Genomic DNA, 14485 nt, shown 5'->3' with positions numbered 1-14485 from the left:
ATTTATTGTTGTCTATTATTTCTCAGTTTCTTACAGTGGACCAAATATTTATCCCTGTACTGAAAGATAAAAAGACTTCTACGAAGTATCCATGTGAATGTTTCTGTTTAAATTTTAATTTTATTTATCTTTTTAGTTTTGGTTTCTTTTACTCTGCATAATAAGATATTTTCAACTTAGCTATCCTTGGACAGTTTAAAAAAATAAAAGTCTCAAGTCCTACCTTCAGGTATTTTTTAAATTAGCCTAGCATGCAGCTGGGACATAGAGAATTTTAAAGACTGTAAGGCAATTGTAATAGGCATCTATACTTGAGAACCATTGGCCCAAGAGGTTGGGGCTATAGCTAAAATCAACATGTAATAAATCACTTCTGTCTTATGTGTGTTTCTCAGCTGAATGTCCATCTAGACCTTCATTGAGGTGTATTATTATGATTATGATTTAATTCTGTTCTTTGAATATGAGTAGTCATTCCCTGATTTATTAGTACAATATTCTTCCAGCACCGCTCATTTTCCAATGTTCTTCTTCTGGGAAGCAGTTCCATCTCACCATTGTAAGCCCTTGCTCTTCCTGTCCGAGTCCTTTGCAGTTACTTCGGGGTTCCCCGTTGTTTCCCACAGTAGGCTGACTGATCCTTGACGAGAGGACAGTTGGCTTCCTACTGCACTGCCTGGAGGACAGCAGGTTCCTAGGCAAGGTTCCTCCTTTCCAGGCGTGGCCGTGCTCACCGTGCGTCTTTGGGAAATCGTTTAGCTTGAATTGTTTCGCACGTTGCTGTTTTCCCCCTTATTCCGTCCTGCAACATCTCAAGTGTGCTATTTTTTGTTGTTTTTTTATTTTAAAGAAAATTAAATAAAAACAATACAGGATTGCAAAACATGATAGTAAATGAACAGTGGCTGTTATATTACATATTGTCATCTTCAGAGTAGTTGCTCGGATTACCAGATACGGGCATGCAAGATTGATCCAACAATTAAGCACTAACTGTTCTCCAGTGTGCTGTGTAACTGCGCTGTCAGCGGCGGCTTCCCCTGCGCTCGCTTCCCTCCCCCTTGGGTTTTCCTTCACTTGTCTTGTTCTACAGAGTTGCTCCCTTTAATCAAACCTCTGCTGCTTCTCTTCCCTTGGCTCATAATCTTTGCATAATAGATGGGCTTGTTAATATAAATCCCAGGAAATCGCCTTTAAAATGCCCTCTACCTCCCCTTGCTCCAGCAGTTTCCCTCTTTCTCTCTCTGCAAACCACAGGCTATTCTGAAACTGCAGTCACTGTCCCTGGGTCTTTACAGGGGCTCCCTTAACTGAGCTCTAATGTGTGGTTTGTAGCGCAGAGGACCTTGCCTTACGCTCAGAAAGCAGTTTATGTTGAACATCTTCAAAGCAATGTGAAGGTAAAAGGTGCCAGTAGTTTTGGAAAAACATTTCACAAGGTTAAACTAAAGATTAGATCTGGCTTTGAATACACTGGATTTTAAGTGGTCAAAAACGGTACAGAACATGATCACATGAATTCTAACAATGACAGTGGGCAAACTCTTTCTTACACATGTTAAATTTTCTTTGAAAAGTGATGACGAAAACTTGTACCTCACGTATGTTTATGTTCTGTCCTTTATTAGTATTGGAGTGTTAATACCAGTATTATGTTTTCTTCCAAGTCTTTACCTCCATTACTTAAATGTATTTTTCTTATTGTGGGGACCAAATTAATTGACTGCACTTTTTTTAAAAAAAATACTTCATTTTGTGTTGCATGAAGCGGGATCAAGAATAAGATGAGTGATGGAAAGGTAATTAGATCAGAAGAATTTCAGAATATACTTTTGTTTGTAACATAAGGGGTTAAATTAAGTTGGAGTCAAAAGTACGGAATTCCTTCTGCCAGTAAGACTTTGCGTTTTCGCTGATATCCTCCATTCACTCAGTTTTTATTTTTCCAGTATCTGGGACCTCTAACCCAAAGGCCAAACTCAGCGGGATGTTTGAATTTTTTCTCTGGATCTGTTTTGGAAATTTTTTTTTGTCCTCCTTTGCCTCTTAACCCCTGACTACTGCTAGATTTTAGGCATTTCAGGGCCTTTTCTCCTTTTGGAAGAATGGGCTGCTGGCCTCATTGAAGCCGCCCTAGGAGAAGCATACTTTGGTCCTCTGGAAGCCCAAGGCCATGATACATACAAAACTGGAGGGGAGGGTTGTACAGCTACTCTCATTATTTCATTTCCTAAACTCTCATATTAGTTTTGCAAACAATTAAATTCCCAAACAATTAATGAGATTTAGTTAAAGGAAGCAAACATGTATAATTAATGAATTTGTAAATTATTTAAGTGCTCTGAACTTCTGCTCATCTTAAATAACATCGACTCTCAGACTCTTGGTGTTAGTGAGGGAAAGAGAAGGAAGACAGTTTGTCATCGGTTGTCCAAGAAGATTTTCCTTGAGCACGTTAGCTTGTATTATTCGTGCTAGTAAGTTACTGCTCTTGCATTCGCCAGCTACATTCTTATTCTCTTGCTTTCTAATTCAGGTGTTTTGATCATTTCACAGAAAAGTCAGAATCTTTCTGTGATCAGCCTACCTAATGCACACATTTATTTTACATTCTTTTTAGAAACTATAATGAAGATACAAACATACATAATTACATTAAATGAGATGTTTTCTCTTCTAACAGCTTCCATTTGTATGTACTAACAAATAGTTATCACATTGGCTAAAAATGCCATATACATGGTATATTTACAGTCCCTCTCAAAGGATTTAAAGATTTGAAAAACAATCACCTAAAACTCTTTTATTTTAAAGAATTTATTAGTACGTGTTTTCAGTACGTAGTGATTAATCCCCTGGGGGAGCTGGCACATCGACATAGCACATCGTTCCCTTTTCGTCTCCTTTCCCTCCTTCCTCCGTGTCGTGGTCCCCTTTCCCTTTGAGACAGATCGAGCTCCCCTCTTCCTGCTATTAGTCTTTTATTTTGCTCTTTTGGATGTGTCTGATTTGACCCATCTTTTCTTTCCTGAGGCATCTCCCCATAGTGTTGAAGACATCACATTATAGTGATACGTGCACACCCATGTTTATACCAGCACAATTCACAATAGCTAGATCTGGGAAGCAACCTGTATATCCATCAACAGTTGAATGGATAAAGAAAGTGCAGTAGTTACATACAATCGAGTACTGCTCTGCCACAAAGAATAATAAACTTGAGTCATTTGTAGAAAAGTGGATGCACCTTGAGACTATGAATCTCTTCTCATAACATGCAGCTTAATCAATCCAAAGATCATCGATACTTGGTATTTCCAAAAGAATATTAAAGAAACTGTAAGTCTCATGTCTTAACTGGTTTTCTTCTTAGTTCTGTATCTTTCAGTTTTGTATTGGATCACAGAATTGAAGGTATTGATTCCAGCTGGGAAATTTAAAATAGCTGCATAAATTTTCAATCCGCTGGTAAAAAGGAAAGGCTAACTTTCTAGTGAGTGAAGAAATATTTAGGAGTAAAATATGATATGTGTTTTTGCTTATATATTCTAAAAATTTTTGTTGTTGTTTTTTTGTTTTTTTCCAGTACCAGGAACTGAACTCATCTAAAATATTTTTAGACAGATTTGGGTCATTCCCTGTATGAATATTTGTAGAAGTTGATTGAAATTTCATTACCACTCACTGCAGTTGCTAGCTCTGTATTAATGTCCAGTAAATTAGGGTTTTAATGTGTAATTTATAATTTTCAGAATTTCACTGGTTTGGCCTATGTATCTGTCTCTCCATCTGTGTTATAAAATACTTTGCACTTTTAACAACCAGTGATGACTTTCCATTTTGCATCTGCGCTATCACGTGTCTTCCTATTTGCTGTGCATTTGTATTTACATTGCTAGAATGGGAAAAAGTGGAGTGAAATAATTCATATAACTACTTTTGTGGATTCTTTCATAATTATTGTACTAGTAGCTATATAATTTTCAATGTTGAACATAGCTTTGGTAAGACAACCATGTATCAGTATCTCATTCCATTTAATTTCCCCAAGTTATTATGAGTGTTCTCAGTTAATACCCAAACAGGCTGGGAAACCCTGGGGGACATATTTCACTTAGGTCGTGAAGTAAAGGATATCCCTTGGAGTTACACAGATAACACATCTATCAGTCACAGGAAATAGACATTTGACATTGGTCAATAATAAAAACTAAAGAGTAGCCGAAGTCCATGGATTTGTTTGATTGCGTGCAGTCTAGTTTCTTAGTCTAAATTTAAAATGTCTGTATGACTGAATATATATTTCCCTAGAAGCTTCATATCTAAGAATACATAAGACTTCAAATCTTCACGTAATGAAATATATATAATACACTCATCAGTCAGCTTAACACAGTTTTGACAGTATGATCCCATTGATATAATTTTGCTTTAACCTGGCAAATGATTTGGGGCTTAGGAATCCAGCGTTAGGTCACAAAGAACGGAACTGCCGGATGCATGCAGATTTATGAACACTCAATAAAATAGAGAAAGAAATGAAGCTTCCACCTATAAATATGTGAGTGCAATTACATTAAAGAAGAAATTATCATAGTAAAATGATTATTCATTGGCTGTTTTGTTAAGTGATTTTTTTACTTATGCTGTACTTGGAATGTAAGGAGGCAGATACTTTTCTTTTGGGGAATTCTAGAGATGCTCCTCAAGACTTTGAGCCTGATACCTACGCGGGAAGTCTTGGTTAACATCAGGACACAGAGCTGATCTGTTTCCCTGTTCAGTTCAGACACTCCATCTTCTGTGGCTGGCTCAGATTCCTTGTTTTATAGTCTGGCTGCCTGTGGGTCTGATTTTGATAAGCTGTCTGGACTTTCCCTTGAAGTGTAACTATGAAAATAGGTTTCTATTTACTCTCTTTAAAACTTACTTATTCCGTTTTCCACCTCTTATGGCCTTCTCAGCAGCCTCCCCTGCTGTGTGAGAACACTTCTGCCTGCGCTGAGTTATTTTTCCCAGGCGTGCCATACTCCTGGTCCAGTCTACCTCTTACGTTGTACGCAGAGATCTAACTTCTGCAGGCGTCGTCACCTGGTCTCCTTGACAGCCTGCTTCGTGTAGGTTTGCCAGTGGGAAGCGCTGGCAGGAAATTGGAAGGCAGGAGGAGAGGACTGGCGTGCTTTTTACCAGCTCCTTCTCTGTACTTGGCTGCTTCTCGGGCCGTAGCTGTGCTATCAGGGTTACAGCACTCCCTAGGCTGCCCGGCCCCCATACCTCTGGCCCACAATGGGCTCTAGAAAATCATTTCTCTTCCTGCTCCATATCGCTAGGGTGATGATCACTTCCTGCTCCTAAGGGACTCTGGGTCTTTGAAGAGCCGTTGCTTCCCTATCAGTAATCCAGATCCCTTTCCAGAAGCTCAACATCCAATCTTTTGTTTCCTTATAACGTATGAGTTCACTGATTATAACTTTCAGCTTGGCTTCTGTTATAATTAGTCCTGTGTGAGTCTGTCTGCCCTGCTCAGTAGCGAGAGCATGAATCCCGTCTTACTCATTTTTGAATCCCAGTACCAAGCAGAGTATATGGTATGTAGGAGCTCAGTGCCTACTTATTAAGTGTATGAATAGTTTAATATGATTATCACTCCCTTAACTTTCTCTTCGCAAAGTCCTGCAGCTACTCTAATGATATTTTCATTATTTCTTACATTGTTTTCAGAAATCATTACAGCTTTTCTGAGTTCCTTCACGTTTCCCCCATGTAGAGCCTAGGGAAAACAGATCTTTCCGACGTTCACCTTCCACATAAACCTTAGAATTATGGAGAATAATGGCAACTGATTAAAAAGACAAATTCACTCACATGGGGTTTTCCCTAAGTGCAGGGTACTGTGCTCATTGCTTGAAAGGGAATGAAGCAGTTGTGATCTCACTCACTTTCGTGCTTTCTCCCTCTTTGCCAAGCTTCATTGGGTGCCCTATTGTCCCACAAATTGCCTGTTTGCGTCTTCGGAATTAAGAGTTTAGAACAGAAGGTCCATCTGCTCTGCATGAATATTAAATCACCCTAAGACTTTGTATAAGGAGAATTTACCCTTGGGTTTTTTCTCATAACTGTGCATCCTTTCCCCTCTAAGAAAGACTTGAAGCATCAGTTATTTCTTCTAAATACTCGTTGACTGGAAAAGGCTGCAGTTGTCAAGTCCTGTAATACAGGCTTAGAAACCTTTGAATAGCAGGTACTGAATAGAAGTAAGATCGGTTTTATTTGTTCTCATTATCTTATAAAGTGTAGTAATAATTAAGTATAATTAAACATACAATACATCAAATCTTTGAGTTTACTGAGTTTCATAAGAAAAAAGATCACACTAAATTACACATTGGAGAGATGTTTTTGCAGTCAATCAGGTTATTAAGTAAATGCACATGCTATTTTAATTCATAATATGATAGATGGTATGCAACTGACATTGCCGTAGTTTCATTTTGAATATTCATGAGTGAACAAGTTTCAGCCAGCCTTTAAGTAATATAATTTATGCAAATAAGTTGTATTTTTTTCTAGCAAGCTCTAAAAAATTTAAAATCAATTCACTGGTGGAGCTATATCGTGTAATCAAATTTATTAATAAAATCTGAGTAAGGAGATCAGTTGAAAGATGGATTTTTTAAAATGTGCAAGGTTTTCATTATTTAAATATATGGCTTTAAATAATCAGTGGATTTTTCAGTGGAGATGAAAAGTTGAGTTATAACTGTGATGTTAATATTTATGCAATAACATACTTATATTAATAGAAGTATATCTAATTTCTGTTATCAATTATTGTTGGCAAGTTGATGCTTTTAAAGGTAGTAGGAAAATATAAATTCTAAAGAGTGAAAGAATTTGTTCTATTCATTTAGCAGAAATAAAAGGAAGTGTATACTTTTATTTCTAAAAGTCTTTGTAGGTAAAATAAAAACTGGATTCAACAAACATGATGTATAAAGCATATCAAAGGATTACTTCTAGTAGCCTCTGAACTAATTATCTTGGTGTGGATCTAGATATTACAGGGAACTGAACCATTTACAGTATTGCATGCCCTTTCAAAGATAAATAATACAAAATTATAAAATCAAATATTAGTTTAGAGTCTTAGAAGGGGCCTGAGCCAGAGAAGAAACCTGAAGATTAGTCTTTATTAGCCTCAGGGTAAAACCATCTGTTTAGGAGATATGTCAACATGCATAATGTGAAATATTCATTTCAAAACAAGTAAATAATTTCTGTAGGCTAAATGTGTGTGTGAGTTGTAAATATTTTGTAAGTTTCAGGAAAATTGATATTCTATGCATTGTAACTAATTAAAACATGTTTTCTTGTTGAGCTTGAAGTTATGCTTTTAATTTTTATATCATTGGAAAGGAAGCAAAGAAGGTCTAGCTTGAGTGACTGACAGCATCCTAAATGGAATGTCTCAACCTGTGTACATTTAAAGTACTACTAAACTATGAAACATAAAGCTTACATATATGTGCTGGATTTGAAATAGTTTCTAACTTTTGTTTCAAAATTCTGTGGTGGTATATTGTAAGAAAAGAACCCGTCTCATATTATGCTGCCAGTAATTAGTTGCCATCTTAAGCACCTATGTAATATGTCCTTAGAGGGACATCATCGACCAGGCATGCGCTTGGCCACTAGCTGCTTTCTGATCCTCTTTCTCCCTCATCTGTTCTGACTTTCTAAAGTAAGTCGTAATAACTCATTAGTCCCTTTGTACCTCATTTCACCCTCCTAACTTAATTTGCAAGGTGCTAATTTAAGTTCACGTGTACATTGTAATAGGTTGAGTTAAGGTTTGTAGTCATTCAAACATCTGGAAAAAATAAGAAAAAAACATGGGAAAGACTGTTACAAAATAATATGGGTACTTCTAAGCTACTTTTCCTAATAAAATATCAATATATGATTTTTTTATCTTAAAGCAATATGCCAATTCCAAGGACGAACCTACTTTGAAGGAGAACGAAACACAGTCTATTCTGCTTCTGGAGTGTGCGTTCTCTATGAGTGCAAGGTAAGGGGCTTCTTCCTGCTTCCTTCAGAATAGTTTCAGTTATACAGATACAGTGAATGTTTCTTTAAAAGCTCACCCTCGCAATACCACTTTCAAATACTAAGGCAAAGAAAAAATTCAAAGTACTAATTATAGTCCCAAATGAATTCCTATTACCTTTGCAAAAGTGTAAGTTAAAGGTTGTATAAGAATTTTCGCAATAAGTAAAAATGTTTTTCTGTCCAATTAAACTTCTATGAAGTTTGTTCATTCCAAATTCAAATCAGCAAGTCCTGTGCTGTTGTGAGGAAGGTGAGGGTAGAGTTAAATTCAGCTTGTGTCACTCATGATTTTGACCCGGGTGAGAGAAATAATGTTCAGTTCAATTAGAAACAAAACATGAAGTTATGTAATAAAGGGTAACGTGTGTGGATTAGATTGAGAATGATATTAATCCCTCTGTAGTATTTTTAAAGAGGAATTCTTTAAAATTTTATTTGCTTTGGACTTAAAGTATGTTTCTGAAGTCATTGTATATCTTTTGAACTCTGCTCCCAGACCTGTAACCTGAAACGCTAATTATGTTTCACAGTGCTTTTCATATTTATTTAATTAATTATGTTATATTTCATAGCTCTACTTTTATATTTCAAGTCATAGTCTATCAGAAGGGAAATGTCTACATATAAAGTGTCTGCTTTATGGTTGCATTTATTGTACTCTTTAAATGGCTCCCGCCGAGTGTGGTGGTGCACACCTATTATTCTAGCACTAGGGAGGCTGAGGCAGGAGGATCACTGCAAATTTGAGGCCAGGTGGGGCTCCATAGTAAGTTCAAGGTCAGCCTAAACCAAATAGTCAGACCCTGTCTCAAAAACTAAGCAACAACAAAAGAACAAAACAGCAATAACAACACAGCAAAATGTGTCCTGAACATGGATTTGAGAGTGAGTTGGAATGTAGAAAGTATATACAAATAAAATAAATGATTTACTCACCAATGAGCTGTGAGCATCTGTATGACTATTAAGAATTGGGGAAAGGAAAATCCCAAGACTTTTGCCAAGATAAGTCAAGGCTGAAAGAAAATTTTTTTACGCATCTTAATTTGGAAATCCTTTTGAGTGAGCCAAGGTGATGCAAAAAGAGGCAAGACAGTGACGGATTTCATTGCTAGAACCTGAGCGCTGTGGTTTCTTTGTGTCCATTAGATATTCTAGCTGCTTCCTTTGGTTTTAAGTCGGCTTTCCTACGATGTGCGTTACATCATAAAGAAAGCTGAGGCCTGGAAACATGAAGCTGAATTCCTGAAGCTGTGTTTCCAGATGGAGCTTTCTCCACCACCATCACCACACCAATGCTGTTACACTGTGCTGTCTGGTGGAAATACGGTGCACGTGACAAACACGTCTGTAGAGTGGAGGAAGGCTCTCTGTAGATATAAGGATAGGAGCACGGACTGCAGAATGAGAACAGGGAGTCAAAAAGTTACTTCAGGGACAGTTGGAAACTTTTGTCACCTGGTTTCCACTGTTAATCTCTAAGTTTGAAATAGTTCTAAATTTAAGAATCATGAGGGCATCTGCAGTCTCTGCCTCACTTGTGTGTGTGTGTGTGTGTGTGTGTGTGTGTGTGTGTCTTCATTTGGCCAGAATATGTTCTATAATACTGTTAAATTTGGTTTCAAAATTTGCTTGGAGAGGTGCTTATTTTTCATCGTGCTATGTGAAATTATCTGATTAAACTATTTTAGTTATAGGTGTGTATAGAGAGAACATGCAGGTGCTCAGTAAATAAATACTTGAATCATTTTATTTTTTCTTTGTTCAGAGGAAGGCACCATTTCCTTCTCTTGTACATTGTGCTGTCTGATAGAAATATGATGCAAGGTGCAAAAATGATTGTTGTCAATCCAAATCTCCTATATTTAACCCACGTGTCTAAAACATTATCATTTGGATGTAAAAGCAATATAAAAATGACTAAGAATATTTTATATTCTTTTTATTATATATCTTTTTATATTCTTTTGTTATATATCTTTTTATATTTTTCTGCTTTCAAATTCTTGTTTGTATTTTACAAGTACAGTGTCCAAGAGCCACTTGTAGCTTGTGGGTTCAGATATATTGGATCATCAGAAGCTTTGTAGTTCTTGACTAAGTTCTGTTTGTTTTCCTTTTTTGGTCCTGGAACTTGGAATTGTGGCCTTGCGCTTGCCAGGCAGGTGCTGCACTGCGGAGCTATATTCCTGGCCCTCAAAATTCTTAACATTAAGGACTTCCGTTGTTTCTTTCCTCTTTAGACCCTTACCTCCTGTATTCACAACTTTAGGTAATTGGCAGATCTCTCAATCTTCCATTTTCTTGGCTTTCCATTCTGGTCCCTGTTTATTCTTTTATTGTCAGTTTTCCAGCCTTAAAAGTCTGTCCAAGGGGTCTGTGACTTTAATAGTAACACAGAACAAAACTGTGGTTTTGAATTTGAGATTACCAGGAGTGATATTACTGTCAAGCCCAAGAAAGACTATCATTTGACATCAATGTATACATGCCTTCTGCCGCTGTTTTGATGCGCGGTTATGATTTGGAAAAAATCCTGTGTTCAGATAAACTCAGAAAAGGCAAATATTGAAGTGTGTACCTTTCATGAGAGCAGTTTTTACAGGAATTGTATCTCAAAGTCTAAACTACTAATCAGTAACTAATGACAAAGGCTGCAAGTGACAAAAATGATGTTATTACTTCCGTACTGGTGGACATATTACAACATTGTCAATGATCCTTGTCTGTTGTTTGAAATTTTTACCAGTCCATGCATGCAGTACATCATATTCCATTCCCAGTGGGGGGTGGTCCATGTGCATACACGTCTTACCTCTTTCCCCCCCTTCCCCTCCCTTACCTCTACCTTTATCTTAGTTCTCTTTCTTTTTGCCAAAGATCTAATTCCCTATTTCCTATTATCCACATTTTATTTTGCTTTTTATTTATATTTTGGGTTTCTCATATAAGAGAAACTGTGATATTTAAGCTCGTGTATCTGACTTATTTCATGTAACATCATAGTCTCAAGGTGCATCCATTTTCCTACATATAATTTAAGCTTATCCTTCTTTATGGTAGAGTAATACTCCATTGTATGTAAAAACGTTTTCTTTTCTTTTTTTTAAGGGTGCAAGGTTTTACATTTATTAAAGGTATTAAAGGCAGGAAAAGGAGTATCCTCTGCAGAGTGAGTGTGGGTGGGTTAAAGACAGGAAAAGAAGTTTCTCCGCATAGTGCAGAGTGGGCTGGTGCAAGGCTCACAGCAGTCTATCATTTCTCTTTTCTTTCTTTATCCATTCATCTGTTGATGGACATACAGGCACTGCCGTGCTTTATCTGTTGTGAATTGTGCTGCCATAATCTGTGTCCATGTGTGTCACTGTAACATGATGTTTTTAACTCTTTTGGAAGATACCTGGAAGGGGGATCTCTGGGTCAAATGGACTTCCTAGTTTTAGTTTTTTGAAGAGTCTCTATACTGATACCCATAATGGCTATGCCAGTTTACATTCTCACCAACAATGTTGCAGGGTTCTTTTCTCCCCACAGCCTCTCCAGCATGGGTTATTTGATTTCTTGGTGATAGGAATTCTTTCTAGAGTAAGATGGAATCTCAGTGTTGTTTTAATTTGCATTCCTCTAAGGACCATAAAATATTGACATTTTTATGTATTCATTGGCTATTTGTGTATTTTCTTCAGAGACGTATGTATTAATTTTATTGAGATTTGGAGATCAGTGATACTAGAGCCACATGTTTGTTTCTAGGACGGGGCTACTACAGTAGTCAGGAAAGTTACATCTATTTTGGTTTCTACTTTAGAAGGACTTAATTTACTTCACTTTCTAGAACTGTAGTGATTTCATATTGATTTCATTCATTCAAAAATTTTTTGAGGGCCGGGGATATAGCTCAGTGGTATAGTGCCTGCCTGGCAAGCACAAGGTCCTGAGTTTGATTCCCAGTACAAAGAAAAAAAATTTTTGAGTGTGAACTATGTACCTGAAAATGTGCTGGGTGTTAATTTATGAGACATACAATTCCTGCCTTTATTTTCCTTTCGAGTTTTATGGGATAGCTCCATTGGAGTAATCTATGAGACTCTATGATACAACTGTAGAAGAAACTTTGAAATGAACATGTTTGGAAAGCTGGGTTTTCTTTACTGTTATTTTTAAAGTAAGCTTTTGATATAATTCAAGCTATATCTTTGTGATATTTGTCATTGGATATGTAAATGTGTTGTAAAAGTACCACAATGTTTTTGCTATTACCGAAACGTTCAACAAGTTACATACCTGGGTGCAGCGTGCTAGCTTTTGCTCCAGTGCTTCTTGTCCATTCTGAAGAGTTTTCAGTTGGATTTAATGTCGTTTCTCGAGTGAAGCCTTGGCCTGTGCGGAAGTTCTCAGAATAAAAATATCGGCGACATATTTGAGGGCCCTTGTCAGATGCTCAATCTGGAAACTCATTGGTTAACTCATAGTCATGAAATCTGAGGCTCTTCTTTTCTGCTGTCTAACAGGAGCAGACCATGAAGCTTGTGGAGAGTTCAGGCTGTCCAGACTTGGATTGTCCAGAGTCTCAGCAGATCACCTTGTCGCATAGCTGCTGCAAAGTTTGTAAAGGTAAGGTTTGTCCACAAAGTAAGATTGTGTGCAAGAACATGGATGAGTCTGGAGGGCGTTATGTTAAGTGAGACAAGTCACAAAGACAAACACCGCAAGTCTGCACTTCAGTCAGGAAGCTGAACTGTTGATTTCAAACAAGCAGAGAACTGAACAGTGGTGACCAGAGTCTGCGGAGGCAGAAGGGGAGGGAAAGTGGGGAGAGGACGGTCAATGGGTACAGGGGTGCAGTTGGGCAGGAAAAATAATTTCTCTTTTTTTTATTTTAAGGAGAATAAAAAATAACAAAATAACAACATAGACAAGAAGAAAACAAGGAAAAAACAAAAAAATGATACAGGATTTCAAGACCAAATGGTGGGCATTAACAGTGGTTGTTATATTAAGGAAGAATGATTTCCAGTGTTCTGTAGCACAGTGGAAAAACTATACTTGACAAAAATTAATTGAATATTTCAAAATGGCTGCTGGAGAGGTTCCTAACACAAGGAAATGGTACATATCTGAGGCGACAGATCTGTCAATTACCCTGATCTGATCATTATACATCGTATGCACTTATTGAAATGTTGCACTGCATTCCAAAACATATGCACAATTACTGTGTCAGTTAAAAATAAAATGTGTTTAAAAAGATACACATGTAAGAGTTATTATAGTAAATGAATACAGATTCTATGAAATATGACATGAAATATCACTTTTATGAAATGATATGAAACATCACTTTTATAAAGAAATTATTTCTAAACATTAGTAGTATTTTCTTATATTCTTATATTTCGTACCCAATAGAGAGTCATGATGTATTTGCTGAAGTGAATTAAAACCAAGATGCTCTCAGGCATTTCTGCAGGTATCTGTACTTGTCTCTCAAACTCTCTTTGTGTGGTAGTTCTGAAGCAGAACAACTTTGTTAAAGAAAATTATAAGTAGTGTCAAGACAGGTATCTTATTAATGGTAACTGCTGCTTAGTTTGTTTTTAATTTCTCCTCAATTTCTGTAATTGGCCCATGACAGTTTCCACTATAGCTGCTTTAAATCCCTCTTTCAACATTTCCTTTCTTTGCTCATAGGCTTCCACACTACTGAGAACACAGAGGCTATCGAAAATGCATTTTTATTGCTGTTGCCTCTAAGATCGTAGGTCTGGAACCACTAAGTAGAGGAGACTTAAAAGTTGTGGTTCAATATAAGAAAACAACAAGACTCACGCTATTCAGAAAGTTAGTGAGGCAGTGAGTTCCCTCTATTAAAAGTCTCTAAAGTTGATATCTTATTATAGATTCAAGCATTAAACTAAAGCATTATTTATATGAACTTTTGTAAGATGCCCACTAGTCATGAAATTATATGTGTCTTCCTATATTATATTGAAATTATGTACTTCTGAATCCACCATTTGCAGTAGATTATGCAACTTGAGGGAGCATGTGGTGTTTGTATTTATTTCTAGTCATACCTAGTCAGGTACCTGGGTGTAGTTGGTGCTCATGTTGAATACAGATGGGACTGCATAACTAGCTGCCCCAAGTAAGCGTGTAGCACATAAATGATGGCATTTAGGCTGATGCAAAGTTCACCTTACACAGAAAAAAATAAAGACAAGAAACAATTATTGAATTTTTCTTTTTAACCTAATCTATTAAAATAGACATCAAGTCACCTTATTAAAATAGACATCATTTCTAGGAGCATATTACATTTTTGTTTTGTATTTTTAAAGCTCCTTTTCCATTTGTTTAGTGAAGAGTTTTA

At 36.7% G+C, this 14485-nt stretch overlaps 1 protein-coding gene across 1 annotated transcript in view; it reads left to right on the top strand.

Annotated features, from left to right (window-relative positions):
* The window catches only part of Nell2 (neural EGFL like 2), a gene marked incomplete at its 5' end in the record, with an annotated part of 379873 nt that overhangs the window by 146291 nt on the left and 219097 nt on the right, over window positions 1-14485 (top strand). The window contains 2 exon segments of the mRNA XM_005406591.2: window positions 7980-8071; window positions 12624-12726. Coding sequence (XP_005406648.1) covers window positions 7980-8071; window positions 12624-12726 — 195 coding nt within the window.

Source organism: Chinchilla lanigera, unplaced genomic scaffold (genome assembly GCF_000276665.1).
Source record: "Chinchilla lanigera isolate Chin_1 unplaced genomic scaffold, ChiLan1.0 scaffold00099, whole genome shotgun sequence".
NCBI lineage: Eukaryota > Metazoa > Chordata > Mammalia > Rodentia > Chinchillidae > Chinchilla > Chinchilla lanigera.
Note: the sequence above shows the minus strand (reverse complement) of the source record. Positions and strands in the feature narration are given on the sequence as shown.